Source organism: Myotis yumanensis, unplaced genomic scaffold (assembly GCF_028538775.1).
Source record: "Myotis yumanensis isolate MYYU_CA2020_CCGP unplaced genomic scaffold, mMyoYum1.0.hap1 SCAF_13, whole genome shotgun sequence".
Taxonomy (NCBI): domain Eukaryota; kingdom Metazoa; phylum Chordata; class Mammalia; order Chiroptera; family Vespertilionidae; genus Myotis; species Myotis yumanensis.
Genome location: NW_027223764.1, coordinates 16,805,027 through 16,823,036, shown reverse-complemented (window position 1 = coordinate 16,823,036; position 18,010 = coordinate 16,805,027). Strand labels below are relative to the sequence as shown.

The 18,010-nt window shown below is 42.6% G+C and overlaps 1 protein-coding gene across 5 annotated transcripts in view; it reads left to right on the top strand.

Annotated features, from left to right (window-relative positions):
- Positions 1 to 18,010, top strand: part of CNNM2 (cyclin and CBS domain divalent metal cation transport mediator 2) — a 95,431-nt gene that overhangs the window by 64,352 nt on the left and 13,069 nt on the right. For 3 of the 5 annotated variants that reach the window (XM_070432364.1, XM_070432363.1, XM_070432365.1), the window contains exons 2-4: positions 12,445 to 12,588; positions 15,607 to 15,744; positions 17,746 to 17,915. In XM_070432364.1, the coding sequence (XP_070288465.1) occupies positions 12,445 to 12,588; positions 15,607 to 15,744; positions 17,746 to 17,915 (452 nt within the window). Of the gene's footprint in view, positions 1 to 12,444; positions 12,589 to 15,606; positions 15,745 to 15,925; positions 15,988 to 17,745; positions 17,916 to 18,010 lie in introns of those variants that run through there. The other 2 variants (XR_011473546.1, XR_011473547.1) reach the window with 2 other exon arrangements.

Genomic DNA, 18,010 nt, shown 5'->3' with positions numbered 1-18,010 from the left:
ATCCCTTCACAGCAGCACCTAGATTAGTGTTTAATTACTGGGGACTGTTACCTATCCAAGTTCCATCAAAAATCCATCACAGAGTCCGGTTTGGCTGAGCGGGTAGAGCCATCCTGTGGATTGAAGGGTCCCAGGTTCAATTCCAGTCAAAGGCATGTACCTTGGTTGCAGGCTCAATCCCCAGCTCCAGCTGGGGCATATATGGGAGGCAACTCATCGATGTGTGTCTCACCACTGTTTCTCTCTGTCTCTCCCCCTCCCTTCCACTCTGTAAATAATAATAATAATAAATTAATTAATGGAAAAATATCCTTGGGTGAGGATTAACAACAACAACAAGAAATCCACCACATTATGAGAAGCCAGAGGAGCTGCCTGGGAAATTATGCTGCCACAGAGGTCTCTCTACAGACATTCACTAAGTCACGGTGGGGTCTCTGCTGCTCTCCCAAAACAGTGCTGCCTGAGCACTCAGGTAGCAACCTGCCATGGGTGTCGCAGCCGGGAAGCCTGGTCCTCTAGCCTTGCCAGGATTGGACTCCATTTTTGAGTTTTCAAACTTCCAGTAGAACAAGTTTTTGTTGATTAAAAAGTGTTTTCCCATTGATTGCCATTTTGTGAGCTTTTTAATATTTGCTTAAACTTTAAAGCTAAGAGCCATTGCCAGTAGAAAACGAAGCATGTATTTCACCAGAGAAGTTATTAAAATGATCTGTTCTGGAGGGAGGGGGAAGTATTTGTGGCTCTAAAAGGGATCCTTGTGGGGATGGAAGTTTGGTTGTGCAGTAGCATTAGTGTCAGTATCTGCTGGAGTTCTATAAGATGCTACCATTAGGGAAAATGGTAAAAGTACACCAGGTCTTTGTTACTTCTTACAACTGCATAAGAATGTACAATTATCTCAAAACAAAAATTTTAACTTAAAAATGTTTCATCTTTTCATAATGTAAATTATTTTCTAATTCATGTTTTTTAAAAAATAACCACAAACAAACATGTTTTCTTAAGGAGGTGGACATCTCTATATACTAGCCCTGTGCTGGGAATAAAGTACATAATAATGTTTGAGGACTGGAAGAAAGTATGCCTGATGGGAAAATTACAGGTGAGTGTAGAGTTTAATATAAAAGTGTTTTTGTAAAAATCGAGGCTTAATTCTTAGATGAAATATGGGGCATGCTGTAAAAAGATAGTATGTCCACTCTAATGATAACTGAGAGAAGTTATGGTTACAAATTCAAAAATAATGTGGAGGTAGTTTAGGACAAATAAAATGTAATTTTAGCCCAGAAAATTGTATAGATTGAAAATAAAAATAGGTTCAAAGGGTTTAGGTAAATTTGTGGATTCACTCAGTAATATTTGTGTGCCTACAATGAGCCGAGCAGATATCTTTAGTTTTAATATACTTCACACTTTAACATAATTCCTAACATGTAAATGTTGATGTCCTTGAAGGCAGCCATACCTTCTCTGAGTCTCCACAGATGCATCTGTCAAAATCTGAGAACCACATGGGTTGGATTTTCTCAGGGTGTAATATTTCTGATCTTACTGCATTGGAGCTTTTTATGGAAAAGTGAAATCCAACTAGTCAATAATAATAAAATAACATTAATTTTTTTTATTATTTGAGAGAGAAGCATCGAGTTGTTTTTCCACTTATTTATGCATTCATTGGTTGATTCTTCTATGTGCCCTCAGTGGATATCGAAACTGCAACCTTGGCATATTGGGACGACGCTTTAGCCAACTGAGCTACCCAGCCAGGGCAATAATATAACATTTTAAAGATAGCCACAAACATAATTCTTTTAAATATTAATTGTCAGAAAAGATATTTTCCTTTTTCAGGTATTTCTATTTTAGGGATATAAAATAGGAAATTTCAGTAACGAATGGGAAGGTGGGGACAAACTCAGTTTACTAGTAAATGTTAAGAAACAGGTATTTATAGCAAATACATAGAAGCGAGCCTGAGACAGTAAGAGAGATTGCCTCCAGGGGCAGCATTGAGGCTGGGCCCTGGTAAACCTGGCCTGCCTGCTCAGACTCCCGGGGCTCCCTGCACTGTGCCCAGGACTCTGCAGTCACCTTTGGGGAAGGCATCTGCTAAAAACAAAGTCCTTTAGAGGCTGAGCCTCTCAGTGAATGGCTACCTCCTGCTTTCAGAGTGTGAGTGGCCAATGAACAGCAGGCTGTTCCCTGAAAGCTATTATGATCTACAAAATTAATAGATAAATTCAGGGGTTTACCCTATAAAGAAATATTATCTGTATCAAATAATCGCTACTCTCACCAAAAAACTTACTTTTTTAGCAAACCATGATTCCATATCCCGCCCCAGTAAACCTCCTGGCGGACAGGACCTAACCGAGTGAGGTTGTCGATGGCTGAGATGACTCCCACGTGCCTGGAGTGCAGGAGCTGTCCTCTTGGGGAGACTTAGGCAGCCACTTACTGGTTGGCCATTGGAATTTTTGGAAATAGTAAACCTTTTGGTAAAAGGGGCCTTTTATCTCCCAGAATAGCAACTGTTATCATCACTTAAAACCAGTAACTTCTATATACAGCAAGTGCTTCTATATATATACTCATGTATTGTTTTTATAGGACTATTTTAAGATCTGTGTCACATTTTTCTGGTCTATTTTATGGTGGGAAAATTCAATTGGAAAAAATGCACTTAGCTCTGGTGGGGATGGTAAGGTAAAACAAGTACTTAGAAAAAAAGATGAAGTTTGTTGTTCTCATTTTAGCTTTAAACAGTACAGAAATAGTAAGGTGATAGCTCCCTGAATTACATTGTATGCTTCTCCTTAAGCAAATGCAGCCATTGTCCTCAGGTTATAATACTAGGACTGTCACCGTATTAGAAGATCTGCAGGCATGTGTGAGAATGCATTACAAAAATCTGTGAGAAAATGGCTTTGTGTTTGTGTAGTGTGGCTTATAATTCAGGGCTTATTTTTCTTTTGATTTTGTAGCTGTTGAATTGAGAGGGAAATGGATAGAGAAAGGACCTGTCTTGCTATTTTTTAAATGTCTTTTTAGCGAATTGATTAGAGAGAGGAAGAGAAAAGGGGCGGGGGCATCGATTGGCTGCCTTCCGTGTGCTCTGAGGGATCAAACCTGCTACCTAGGTATGTGTCCTGACCAGGAATCAAACCCACAACCTTTTGGTGTATGGGATGACGCTCCAACCAACTGAGCCACCTTGCCAGGGCAGGACCTACCTACTGTTAAGAGTAATGTGGGTGTAGAGATGTAGGCACTCCCAGAGCCCAGGTGTGGCAGTGGCAGTGGGTTGGGTTAGGGAGGTGAGTGAAGGGGCTGGGTATGGTGGTTTTTCACCATTCCCCCCCCTACCCCTGGAGAAGCTTCTCCTACCTCTTCTATGGGGATGAGTAAAACCACAGAGGTTATGATTGGAGAAAATCAAGTCATTTGATTGACTGGGCAGTGAAGCCATGAGGTGCATATAGAGACTGAAGGATGGGAGGGTGGTGTGTTTGGGTGCCAGGTTCTGATGGCCTTTAAGAAGTTTTTCCCCTTAATTCACTTGTTGATAGGAAATGAGGACTTCTGAGTGATTATGAGTATGTTGTGGTTTAGTAAGTTTTCCTTTGTGTATATAGGACTAGGAAAGAGACTGGAGTGTTCGGTGTTGTGCTAGACTTGGGGGTTAGGGAGTGGTCACCAAGGAGTTCATGACCTAATCAGGGAGGCCATTTGCCTGCGGTAAACTGAGGTACAGATGTGCAGGTGCAAGTGTGCAGGTAGTAAGCTGTTGGGTGAGGAGGCCTAAGAACCAAGTGATTGCTTTTCACGTCAGAGATTTGAAGGCCACTGTCATTTCCTCCCTGTCCGGGTTTCTCTTCTAGCTGAATGTCTGTGTCCTCTTTATTTGTTCCTTATTCATTGTTTATACGTCTTGGTCAGTCTCTCCTCAGTTTGCCTCTTATAAAATGTAGACCTGAACACAATATTCCGGATATGGCTAGAAAGAGTAGGAGAATTGCTCCCTTCTGAGGTTGTATTGCCACTTAATCATCATGAGATATGTTGCTGGACCACCGTGTGTTCTCCCTATCCTTTAGGGACCTGCTTTCAACAAACAGAATGGGTTGGGGAGAGGAGAGCCTACCAGAGAGGCCACAGGTAGACCTGTACTCACCTTGAACCACATCTCTTACCACTCTTTGTTCCTCATGCCATTGCTGGCTCCTCCAACCTCCTGCTCATTCACCCTGTAGTTCATTGTTATGTAAACCTTCCTGGGTGGTGGTTCCCGGGGTGTACTTTATACTGCGTGTGTATGTATGTGTTCATTCATTCTTCATTAAACAGGAAGAAAACATTATGAGGGAGAGAAGCAGCAAAGATTTCAGTGTTAAAAGCCTGGGTGATCGGAAATCTAATGTACCATTTCCAGAGGTCAGTACTCGGAGAGGGAGGTGTTGCTTTGGAGAGAACAAGCCAAACTCTGTCCTAATGGCAGGCCTTTTCTCCCTGGTTCAGGCTGCCTGGCAGAGCAGGCCAGCTGTGCCTCCCTGTTAGAAGCAGGAAGGGCTGAAGTAGAAATCATGCTGGACAGGGACGTGGGCATGGCACGTAAATGATGATCCTTAAATTCTTCATCCCCGACCTTTCTTTTCTTGAGCATCTTTTGTCACCCAAATCTCCTTTCATGACCTTTTTTCTACATTTGATACTTTGAACTTCTTCTTGAAGTAGTTTGTTTTTTTTGGTTTGTTTGTGGGTTTTTTGGTTTGTTTTTTGGCTTGGCTTCTAGCACACCATTCTCCTTTATTCTCTCCTCATCCCATTGGCCATTCCTTCTCCGTCTCCTTCTTGGTTATATCTCAACTTCCTAACAAACGAAACATTGGCATGCCCCAGGCTCAGTGCTTGGACCCCTTCTGACCACACCCACACCTGAGGAGATTTAATTGGTTTTTGGGCAGTTTTCATCTGCAGCCCACATTTCTCTCACTCTCTTGAATCCTGGATTTAGGTGTGTAAGTATCTATTTGACATTTCCACTAGCAGTGGTCGGCAAACTCATTAGTCAACAGAGCCAAATATCAACAGTACAACGATTGAAATTTCTTTTGAGAGCCAAATTTTTTAAACTTAAACTATACAGGTAGGTACATTGTTATTAACTCCTAAGGCTTAGGAAGAGCCACACTCAAGAGGCCAAAGAGCCGCATGTGGCTCGCAAGCTGCAATTTGCCCACCACGGCACTAGGGTGTCCATTTGGCGTCCCATGCTTAACCTGTCTAAAACTGAGCTGATTTTTCCTTCTAAGCAGGTACCTTCCACAATCCTCAGTAAATGGCAACTCTGTCCTTCCCATGGCTCAGGCCAAAAACCTTATAGTCGGCCCTGACTCTTCTCTTTCTTTATCTTCTGCCCCACATTCAGCCCATCCACGGAACCTGTTGGCTCTATCTAAATATATATCCAGAATCTCAGTAGGTCTGTCACCTCCACTACTCCACTGCTCTAAGCCACTGCTCCTCCCACTTGGCTTACTGGAATAACAACTGATTTCCCTTTCCCCCCGACTTCTTTCCACCAGTTGCCAAGCCTTTTCTCCCCACAGCAGCTAGAGAGCAGGTCACTCTTCTACTTAGAACCTTCTTCCCGTGACTTCTCACTCAGAGTAAAAGCTGAAGTCTTTATAATGGTTACGGGATCTGCACACCATCCTTGTCAGCCTCCCTGCCCCCGTGCACCTCATCTACACCCTGTTCTCTCTCACTCGCTCTGTTCCAGCCACACTGGCCTCCTTGCTTTTCCTGACTGTTCCCTCTGCCCCAGACATCCCCCCCAGTCTTTTATGTGCTTCATTTGGCTCCGTCACATCCTTCATCTTTGCTCAGATGTCACTTTATTATTAAATGTAATTCTGCCCCTGCTGTTGTGTCCTCCACAGTACATTTTACACAGTTGGACATGTTTTATATTGTCCCTTAATGTATGTCTCCCCACTGGAATGTTCCTTGTGGGCTAGTGTTTGGTTTTGTTCCCTGTTACACAATGGGCATTCAGTAAGTATTTGAGGGAATGAATGAATTTGTATATCTGGAGTTGAATGAAAGACTATCAAGCCTATAGGAAAGTTTTGTAGGATAGGTAATAATGAACATTTATAGCATTAGAGATGGTATGTGGGGAACAAGATAGCAATGACGGGTTCCATGGTCTTGTGCTCTGGTGCCTACAAGGGGTCTAGAAAAGAAAAGTTCTCTGACATTTCAAAGGTATATTATCCTAGCTGCATAAGAACAATGGGCAGGACTCATGTAAGGTAAAGACTGACCTTTGCTACTGAAGCTGTAGGCCTGGGATGTGACTCTCCGCCATGGCCTTCCTAGTTAGGGATTAATGAACAGTCCATCCTATGTGGTTACTTTTGGTCACTGAGCTGGACAGGCTTGTCATGTGGTCATGTACCCCGGCCCCCCAATTGTTTGTATTTTATGGATTAGAAATTATGTTCATATACATGATCTCACTTGATATGTTCGTTTACTTTTTATAAATTGGACTAAATCTAATTCTATTTAAAGTGCTTCACTTCCTTAACTGCTAATATGCAAATTGATTTCCTTGGGAGATCTTAAGAATGGCCACTGAAATATATCCTCCATCCATTTCATTACAGAGCATTTCCTTCTTCTATCAGTACTTCCCTCTTAGGAACATAATGACTAGGAACTGAACTCCCTCTTAGGGACTTAATGATTCTACTTATTGAAGCGTTACAGTTTTTGTTAGCTAAACTGGGACTACTTTAGAAACAAAGGCATATCAAGTGTGTTTGACCTACCCTTGGTTAGTGAGGGGCCACGGCATCGCACAACTTCCAGGGGTCTGTTAAGCTGTGCACTTGCTATTGGTCCCCCCTGAAGTTGTGCAACACAGCAGTAATGGTGACTCTAAAATGTTTTGCTTGGATTTCTCATTATTGAATCTTCTGTTTATTTTCTTCCTGCTGTTGGAGTGGCATTTTACGTCCCCATCGACTCTTGTTTGCCTTGTGCTCGCATTATTAGGTCTTTCTGACTACAGCGGTGTCAGGTTGTTCCATTTCCATCCTTCTTCCATCTTTCCAACCTACCCTCTTGGCTTTCTTCTTTGGCTATTTCTATTAGTTTGCTTACTGTTCCACTTCACTTCATTGGCATGAAACGTGTAGATACAAATGAGTCCATATTTTTCACAGGCAGTTACAGGTCTCTTTGTCAGCCTATCCAGTTGATTAATCCATCAGCATCCAAATGGTATCTTTCATTCAGAATTTGAGCCTCTGTGGTAAGGTTAAAAGATGCAGATGTGCCAACCTGCTACCATTCTGGGCTGCTTTGCCAATCCAGAGAAGATATGCAAATAAGCTTTGATTTGGGGAGCTGGCAGAGGCAGAAATTTGATCCCACCTTTACTGTGTATAGATAGTTTTACTTAGTTCATCTCACAATGAAGAGATGTTCTTCTAATTTCATCTCTGTAAGTGCCTGCCTTGAGGCACATAGCAGTTTTAGAAAAATGATCAATCTAGGTCAGCGGTTCTCAACCTGTGGGTCGTGACCCCTTTGGGGGTCGAACGACCCTTTCACAGGGGTCGCCTAAGACCATTGGAAAACACATATATAATTACATATTGTTTTGTGATTAATCACTATGCTTTAATTATGTTCAATTTGTAACAATGAAATTGGGGATCACCACAACACGAGGAACTGTATTAAAGGGTCGCGGCATTAGGAAGGTTGAGAACCACTGTCTAGGTAATCATTTCATGCTAACTTGCTTATGATTCTGAATTTGAGTGGAAATGTATCCATAGAGCCCTGGACTCTGAAAACAGGCCAGCTTTGATTCTCTTGGTGATCCCTTGTCCTCCATTCCTAGGACAGTGCACAGTGACCGGAACTGCAAGAACTCTCACAGCTGGCCAAAACGGGCTCTCTCCAAAGCCTGACGGTGACAGCAACGTCTGCTTCATTTGTTCTATACACAGTTTAACAAGTTTGTTTAATTTACACATATTTAAACATTTGTGTTATTTAATGCCTATAATTGCATATTGTACTGATTGCTATATTTTCATTCTTCTCTTTGGAAGTTAAGGATGCACCAGTTCATAATCTTTTTTAGTTTTTGGTTGAATTTTTTGTTAGATTCCCCAAAATTGCTTTTCTGCTTTCATTCCTGACTGAATCCCTCCAATGCTCAGGTTAAGAATGATGCTATTGGAGCTCAGTTTTTAAAATTTCTGTATTGACAGCTTGCTTACATTTCCCTTTTGATTGTTCCATTGGTGAGAAGATGGAACTCCTGCAGCGAATGATTCAGTGGGGGATGATGGGTGCATTGTATTGCTGGCCTCCTAAAGCATGATTGAGAGAGGGTGGTCACTTTTTTCTTTTTGTACTGCTTACCAGCAAGAAGGTTCAGAAAACAGGACTTCTCACCAGGAATTCAAAAGCTGAAAGAATGTGGCTCCGGGCAGATGCAAAAGTTTCAGCATTGAAGGTGGGGTGTGAGAGGGAGCCCCTAAGAAAATTTAATTTTCTGTCTAAGAAGCCTAACACACATGAACTATTTCTCCTAGAGTAAGGCCCTTTCCAGTCCGGTCTGCTGGTGCTATAGAGCTGGTATTCCAAGTATGTCCATCTGCATTTAAACGAATTGCTCCAAGACAATCTGATTATGCAGTAGTTACTTTGGTGAGAATAGCGCCTCAGTGGAATGGAAACTTCATTTTGAGTCTAATATTAGACCTTGCTTTGGAAAATTCCTTTTAAATGATCACAAGCTGGGAATAGCAAAAGAATTTAACTTTCGACAGACAGCACTGACCAAGAATTTTTAACTGCTTATGTTTGGGTTCTTGGGAAAGCAGATGTGAGAAGCTCACCAGACTGAATTGACTCGACTGGAATTGACGTGACCCCGATGCGGTGTTTATATCTATTGCTGATAAGATTTTTTCCTAGTCTCGTTTGCTGAAAATATTTTCATTCTTTGAGCGTGAGCATGCTAAGGATGGAAATTGTTAGGATGCCTAATTGTCTAACAATCTAACCTTCTAGGCTTCCAGACATTGTTGCTGCTCAAGGGGTCTGAGCCAAAGCAGGAAAGGCCAACCAACCTGCAGAACCCGAGGCAGTTTCTGAATGAGTGCTGCTGGGAACTGGAGCAGACCTGGCCGTAGGGGATATTTTCGTGTAGCTGGCTGTGTCCGAGTGAACTCGGTGGACTCCTAGTTTTAAGTAAACTTTATTTAAAGGACTGCTCCTCCATCCTATCCCCCCAAAACACCCCTCCTCTGATTTAAAAAAAAAAACACCCAATATACGTGTTAACTGATCATGGAATTTCTATACTATGTCTCCTTGGCTTAGTTTAGGATGTATTTCAGATGCTTCACATGCCCTGAACTGGAAACACCAATGTTGGTGTGGAAAAATGTGTTTAATATTTTAAAAGATCTTTCTGAAATTGAAGTGCATCTTTTAATCACAGTGCACATATAATGTATTGGGGTTTTTTCCCCCTCTGACTAAGCTGGTAATAAGTTGATGGTGCCTTAGACTTGAGGAAGGACATTAATAAATGAATAGGAGTTGCCCTGTATTGATCACCTCATGGATCCGAGGCACTGTCTTTGCTCTCTCTGCCAACATTGTCTCTGATAGTCACTCTCTGTAGTCCTGCGGGTAGCAGTGATTATGAGCCTGCTTTTGGACGTGAGGAGACTGAGGCTCAGAAAAGTTGTGTAGTTTGCTTGTGACCACACAGCCAGTAATGGCTAATTAACTGGCAGTGCTGGAGTTCCAATCCAGGACGGTTCGGTTTGACTTCAGAGCATGTGTTCTTCCCTGTGGGTTATACTTTTTGGTATTTACACTGTTTGACATTAAACCTGAGGCCCTGGCCAGGTCGCTCAGTGGGTTAGAGCATTGTCCTGATAAGCCCAGATTGTGGGTTTGATTCCCAGTCAGGGCACATACAAGAATCAGTCAATGAATGCATAAATAAGTGGAACAACAAATTGATGTTTCTCTCTCTCTCTCCCTCCCACCCCCTCTCTCTAAAATCTGTACTAATAATACTAATAAAAGGGTAATATGCTAATTAGACTGGGAGACCTTCCGGACATCCTTCTGGACAAAGCATGGTGGCAGGGCCGAGGCAGAGGCGGTTAGGGGTGATCAGGCCAGGAGGGGAGGGCAGTTGGGGGTGATCAGGACGGGGGGGGGGTTGTTAGGGGGTGAGCAGGCCAGCAGGGGGGCGCAGTTGGGGGCGATCAGGCCAGCAGTGGGGGCAGTTGGGGGTGAGCAGGTCAGCGGGGGGTGGGGGGCAGTTGGGGGTGAGCAGGCTGGCAGAGGGGGGGCAGCTGGGGGTGAGCAGGTCAGCAGGCAGAGTGGTTAGAGGCGATCAGGCAGGTAAGCAGGTGAGCGGTTAGGAGCCAGTGGTCCCAGATTGCAAGAGAGATGTCTGACTGCCGGTTTAGGAGCCAGTGGTTCCGGATTGTGAGAGGAATCCCAGATTGGAGAGGGTGCAGGCCAGGCTGAGGGACACACCCCCCCATGCACGAATTTCGTGCACCGGGTCACTAGTCAATAAATAAATTTTTTTAAAAAACCTGAGAAGTTGAAAACATTTTAATTCATTTTGAAAGGACAATCACAAATCCATTTTATGTTAACATAAATAACACAACTTAAAATCACTATTTTCCAAAATAAGAGTATTAAGTGTTATTGTTTTACCTTTTTTTTTGTAGATCTCTTTATTATCTAGCTAAGTGGAAGGCAGCTGGACTCTCTTCCGCATTCAGTCTGTGCAGTACGGCTGTTTTAGTTGAAGTATATGAAGAAAATCTGGCCTCAAACAGATATGTATCTGGAAAAGGTTCAACACTCGGCCCAGGATCTAGCCTACTCCTGGGCAAACAGTGTGAATACTCCCCTCCCACTCCCCTGATCCAGGTTACTCCCCACCCCACCCCCAAAGGAGGCAGAGAAGCAGAAAAAGAAAGGGAAAAACACATTTTATTGCGTGCCCCACCCTGTCCTGTCTCCTATAACTTACCTCACCACCACTGGCCCAGCAAAACCTCACCTCTACCCTCTGCTATAGCCTTTTTTGATAATCGTGGGTATTCTCTTGATACTACACCAAAACTCCATAAGTGATAGTTTCTTAAAGGTTCGTTGCTGTGTGTGTGTGTATACGCACGCACATGTGTGCGTGCGTATATATATATATATATATATATATATATATATATATATTGCTTTTCTCTAAAGGTTTGTTGCAATGTAGAATCAAACTATACAGTGGATTTTGGGTGCAGTGGAATTAAAATCCTTTGGTCTGAAATCTTCCTTACAGAAGAATTCTGGACAATATATTTAGATCCTTGCCCTCTCCAGGAAGTAGTTTCATTCTTACCCCTCCCTGCTCCCTGAGGTTAGGCTAGAGCTGCTTCCACAACACAGAAAGAGTGCCTTTAGAGCGCAGAAAGCGGGGGACGCTGCCTGAATGACCAGGTGGCGAAGGTGAGCATCGCCCGTGGCGTCCTGTGGCAGCAAAGGCTGCTGCTGTTTTCCTGAATGTGACGGGCTCGTTTTGTTCACTTTTAGGAAGATGTCTGCTCAATAATAAGCCAAATACCATGGTTTGTCTAGTAGTCATTCTTTCAAGTCAATTGATGTTCATTGAAGAAAGCGGCTGGAACCAATTGTGCAAATGCTTTACCTCAAGACACCGCCACACTTCTGCAGGCAGCACACGTGTTTCATGCCCTTCCCTTTTGTCACGTAGAATATTCAAAGGCAGGTCCTTGGGGCCCAGATTTAATGGAATTAAAACCCTTACTGCTTTATTAAGGATATTCTTAAGGGAAATGGACTGCCCCCTTGTTACTGACGTGGTGGTGGAGAACCCCGTAGACGCTAGTACATTTTCCTCCACTGCCTTGATTTGTGCTCAGGCACCATTGGTTCAAAATGCCAACCATTGGACTTAGCAGACCTCCTATAAAACGGTCTTGGGCGTCCTTAGGGGTCCCTGGCCCACGCTTTGAGAACCGCTCTCCTAAAGTAAAGTGGCAATTGCCAAAAGGTCACAGCGGAAGAGCTGACATCACTGAAGACAATTCTGTTAGGAACCGGTGGTAATGTGGGGGCAGGGCAGTGTGTGTAGAAGGTGATATTCTTCTGGCTTACCTGGTCTTGCTTTTGATGGCTCACGAACCGTTTCCATTTGGGGGGTTTCCATGCATTTTTAAATGTTGAGCTGCACACTTTGATCATCTGGTATCTGTGTTTGCTGCTGTTTTTTCCCCATAATCATACCTAAGACTTTATTCAGGAAATTCAGAAAATTACCTCTTAACCTTTGCTTTCTTTTCTTCAAAGGTAAATCCCACCTGGCTATTGTGCAGCGAGTTAACAATGAGGGGGAGGGGGATCCGTTTTATGAAGTCCTGGGAATTGTCACCTTAGAAGATGTGATTGAAGAAATCATCAAATCGGAGATTCTGGATGAAACAGATTTATACAGTGAGTAGCTTTGCCTGAGAGTAATTTCCCCAAACCTTTGCTTTCTTGATCATGTTGTTTGTGAGCCATTTGACATCTCTCCAGTTGTTGTCCACCTGTTTCCAATTATGCACTATGTGTGTAGGCTGTGTGCGACCTGTCGATGTATCCAGTCTCGTCACCAAAGGGGGGCAAGCAGGGCAGGTCCTGTAATGTCGAGTGGCAATGTGGTTTTCTTTCTTTTTTTGAAAAGCCAGCTGATTCCAACCTTTCATCTGGGCATTACTTGGCCTGACCAGAAAATTCATTTTGCACAATTAGGTAAATTGTTTTCAGATAAATTTCTATTTCTACTTAAGGTCATAATTCAAGTACTTAAAAAGTGAGGGGATTTATTAAATTGACGAATAGCTGTGGTTTAAATTTTCTAGCTCTGATAGAGGAGGGTACAGATGAGGTTTGCAAGTGTGGTTTTGCTGGGGCAGTGGTGGTGAGGTGGGGTATAGGAGGCAGGACAGGGTGGGGTACACAATAAAATGTGTTTTTCCCTTTCTTTTTCTGCTTCTCTGCTCCTTTGGGGTGGGGTGGGGAGTAGCGTGTGCCAGGGGCGGGGGAGGGGAGTATTCACACTGTTTGCCCAGGAGTAGGCTGGATCCTGGGCTGAGTGTTGAACCTGAATCCTGTTCTATCTGAGTCCACAACTGGATCGTCGGACTGTGCAGCTTAAACCTTCCTCAGCCTCACTCTTGCCAAAGGTGTCCCAAGGCCTGAGATGTTTGGGGTCTCAAAGGTGGGATAGAGAAAGAGCCGGGCTCCGGCCGTTTGGTTTTTGAAACACGATTGGAACGGATCATTCAAATGGCCCGAGGCACTCGGGGCAAAGTGATTTGATTCAGTTCCACTAGAACTGAATGTCCCTTATTTTAAAATTGAGAAAGTTTTCCACATGCCCTTTAAAAGAATAGATTTTATAATTAGCCAGTGACCTGCTTCTGAGAAGTATCTTATTTTCCCCTCACATCTCTATAGTGTTCTTAAAAAACTCCAGTGTCTATGTGGTTTCAACACTTGGAGAGTAGTCAGAGGTCACATAATACAGAATATTGTCATGCGTGTCTACATTTTTTTCATTGTTCCTCACAGTGACTGTTTAATACGAAGTGTGTATTTGTGTATTTATGTGTTTCCCCAGGGGCATTACTCATCGTAAGAAAGGTAGTTTAGACATTTATGAGATCTTCTATTTGTACTTGAGTGAACTTTTTTCAAATGTTAGTTAGATTGATTTCATACAAAAGTGTTGTCTAATGTAACTTACTGATATGAAATGCTGAACATGTGGTTTCCTGTATATTGATTAAATAGGTGATCAAGATGATGATGACTTTTGTCATTTGAACATTATTTTACATCTTTGTGTTGATTTATACTGTCTGATTCTCAAAAGAATTTGAGATAGAAGAACAGTATAAGTTGTGATCATTTTCTCCCCAAAACAAGCCTAGTAAGCCATCTGTTTCGCCCTAGACATGAAATGGTAGTGCAAAGAGTTTTGATTTTGGGGAAAGGAGCAAGCACTTGAGGCCTTGTCTTTAATCTAGTGTTTTTCTTGATTATTATTTTGTCCAGAAAAATACGTGAAGACAGGTTTTGCATTAGACCTTCTAGATCAGGGGTTGGCAAACTACAGTCCACGAGTGCCTGTTCCCTGTTTTCGTGTGTCTCACAAGCTACGAATTTTAAAAATGTGTTAAAAAAATAAGAATAATTATTTTGCGACATGTGAAAATGATATGAAATTCAAATTTCATGTCTGTGATAAAGTTTTATTGGAACACAACCATTCTAATTCATTCAATATGGCAGCTTTTGCTAAATAGCAGAGTTTAGTAGTTGCAACAGAGACTGCATGATCTTCAGAGCCTGAAATATTTACTGCTTAGTCCTTTACAGAGGAAGTTTGCTGACTTGTGTTCTGGATCACTTTCTTCATTTTTGCTTGACCTTGAGGATCTTGTGATCTGGGTAGAAATGAAGCTAACAGATGTTACTTAAAACAGTCTTGATTTTTTTAGAGAGAGGGGAATGGAGAGAGAAAGAGAGAAAAACTTTGATGTGAGAGAGAAACATCAATCAGTTGCCTGCTGCATGCACCCTGACTGGGAATTGAACCAGTGACCTTTCGGTGCACAGCACAATGCTCAAGTAACTGAGCCACGCTGGCCAGGGCTACAGATGTTACTGTTAAAGTGCTTTTCTATGAAAGTGTTTTGGTTTGTTTCTTAAGAGATTGTGCTCAAATATTTGTTTCATCTTCCAGCACAGGCTAGGAGCCTGTCCAAGGCAGGGACACACTTCCTTCGTGTCCTCTGTAACAGTGACCGTTCTTCGCTGTGCAGTGACACAGGAGCAGGAGACTATGCGCCCTAGGCTACATCCTCGGTTGCTATGGGTTATATAGGTTTTATGTGGGGAGGGTTTTGTTCGAGGCTGCCCAGTCATGGACCTCTAAGGGCTCTAAAGATACCATGAGGTATATTTGTCGTTGCTACTAATCAGGTTGCCTGTTACTGACTCTGGATTGCCATTCTGACCGCGCAGCACCGATGTGATGAGGATTCTCTCTTCTGTCCTCTTTCCATGTGGTGTTTGTGCGTAGAGCAGGGGTGGGCAAACTTTTTGACTCGAGGGCCACAATGGGTTCTTAAACTGGACCGGAGGGCCGGAACAAAAGCATGGATGGAGTGTTTGTGTGAACTAATATAAATTCAAAGTAAACATCATTACATAAAAGGGCACGGTCTTTTTTTTTTTTTTTTTTTTTAGTTTTATTCATTTCAAACAGGCCGGATCCAGCCCGCGGGCTGTAATTTGCCCACGGCTGGCGTAGAGTGTCCAAAATCTGGAGAGAATTGTGTGTTGGACGGTTGACTAATTCTCTCTTCTAGCCTTTGCAGTATATTTTGTTCTTTTCATTGAAAAAGGGCCCTGATCTAGAATGAAATGCATTTCCTTGCTTTTTTCTTATTCTTTCCTCAGCGGATAACAGAACGAAAAAGAAAGTGGCCCATCGTGAAAGAAAGCAAGATTTTTCTGCCTTTAAGCAGACAGACAGCGAGATGAAGGTTAAAATATCACCACAGCTTCTCTTGGCCATGCACCGTTTCCTAGCAACAGGCAAGTTCAGCTTATCACAGTTTGAAATCTCTACCAACCCCGAAGCGAGTGTTTCTCACCCACCGCTGACTGGGGTGGGCTGGGGTGGAGACGGGGAAATGGGGTGAAAAGTAATGCCACGTTTGTGTTTTGTTTTAGTTTTGTTTTTTTCTTTTTAAATTCTCTCCTCTCCTATGTTCAGTGTCGGCATGAACTCTCTGAGACATTTACCAGGTGGACCAGTAACTTAAATTGGTCTGAAAGGTAAGGATGAATGTTAGTGCCACACTGCATGTGAACAGTAGGCCAGGTCCTCTGCTTCCAGCCAAGCCCCTGGGAGCCAGCTGGCGGAGTAGGCTGACAGTGCGAGCCGACACCACCTCGCTGTGTGTCGGACAGCTGAGTAATTCTCTCTTCAGCTTGCCTTGGAGGAACAGTGGATGTCAGTGATAACTCAGGTGCTTTGACTTACAAAGAAGAAAAATAGATTTTCAAAGTGAAATCTTTCGGATTTAATGAAATCAGAAATTCTGAGAACTTTGATAGGGATTTCTTGACGGCCTCTTCAAATCAGATTATTAACTTGGGCCCATTCCAGGAGGCAAATGTGCACATTGTTAAAAACACCAGCCCAGCCGGCACTGACTGCTCCATAGAGGTCAAGGTTGAATGAACTTAAGAGACTGACTAACCGTTCTCACATCCCCAGTGGCTCTGTAGGTAAAGGCTGAGCTCTGTTGGCCAGGGGAAGTGAGAGAAAATCTGAAGGTACCCCGTGACCTGTAGAAGACGTCTGTGTCCAAGATGGGCAGCCAGCACCTTCCAACTGCGTGCAGTACGCTTAGAATATTTTGAAAAGAAGGCCAACAACAGCCACATGAGGGGATGTTGTGCACTTTTTAAAATCATGTTTTCAGATAATGGAAATGCTCACAATATAATATTTACAACATGGGGAAATACTCATAATTTAATGTAAAGTGAGGACAAACAGGATATAAATCTGTGTGTACAGGAAGGTGATAGTCTTTTTGGACGTACACACATGCGCAGGCACAGGCCTAGGCGAGGTACTGGGAGGAAATGCTCATCACCAGTTGCTCACAGTGGTTGGTTTATAGGTCACTATTTATTGTCCTCTTTGTCTTTTTCTGTATTTTCCAAAATTTCTACAATGTACTATCTTATTTTGTTATTACAAAAAAGCACAGAAGCTAATACAGAATTTATATTTTTCATATATAACATCATTTAAAACATTTAAAAACCTATAAGCAGTATTTCTAACTTCTTGCTTATTCTTCTCTAATTGTGATATTCTTCTTCCTCACCCAAGAACCACAATTTAAAACGAAATGTTATCCTACTCTGCCTCTGAGATACCGTAAAGTCCAGTTTCAGAATAACACCTTTAAATCAGTAATTTTGGCTTTTATCTTAAATAAAATGTATGTCTTTGTAAATATAGATGAACATAACTTTTTTAAATTAGCAAGTTGGAGTGCATGTTGATGTGTGCACGTGCCTTGCTTTTATCCCGAGTCTCTCCGTGTCCCTCATTCCCAGACTTTTCTCAGGGCAGTTGAATGGGAGATGGAGATGTGGGGCACTGCGTTGTGCACCTGGTACTAACCCACAGCTAGATGCTTCCTGACCGTTGCTTCTTCCTTTGGCTGTTGTTGGACAGTCAGGCTGTTGTGGCTGTTGAAGGACATCCTGGCAGTCAAGGAGCCTGCTTCCGGTTGATTTTCATTTGTATCAGTCAGATAATTAGAGTGTTCTTATGAGAACTAAAACCAATGACAGATTGAAAAGGAAGAATTTTAAAGAAACAAATATGAAAATGCAGCATTTTCTAATTTCTCCCAGGTAATCTGCCCCCAGTGGATCACCAAACGGAAGTCTCGTTAATCCATATTGCATCACTTCAATTCCAAGTATTATTACCCAAATACCTTAATCACTAGTCTAATATTTTCTGTCCATTTGAAGTGTAATGTCAAGTTGTGTTTATATCTGTAGAAGTAGAAGCATTTAGCCCATCCCAGATGTCAGAGAAGATCCTTCTAAGGCTGCTAAAGCACCCCAATGTCATCCAGGAACTGAAGTATGATGAGAAGAACAAGAAAGCACCAGAATACTACCTCTACCAGCGCAACAAACCTGTAGACTACTTCGTTCTCATTTTGCAGGTCAGAGACTTATTCAGTAGCTGTTTGATCTCATTGAGTACCCACCCTTCAAGTTCTGAGATTTGGTCTAGGTGAATGGGTGTCGGATTTTACAT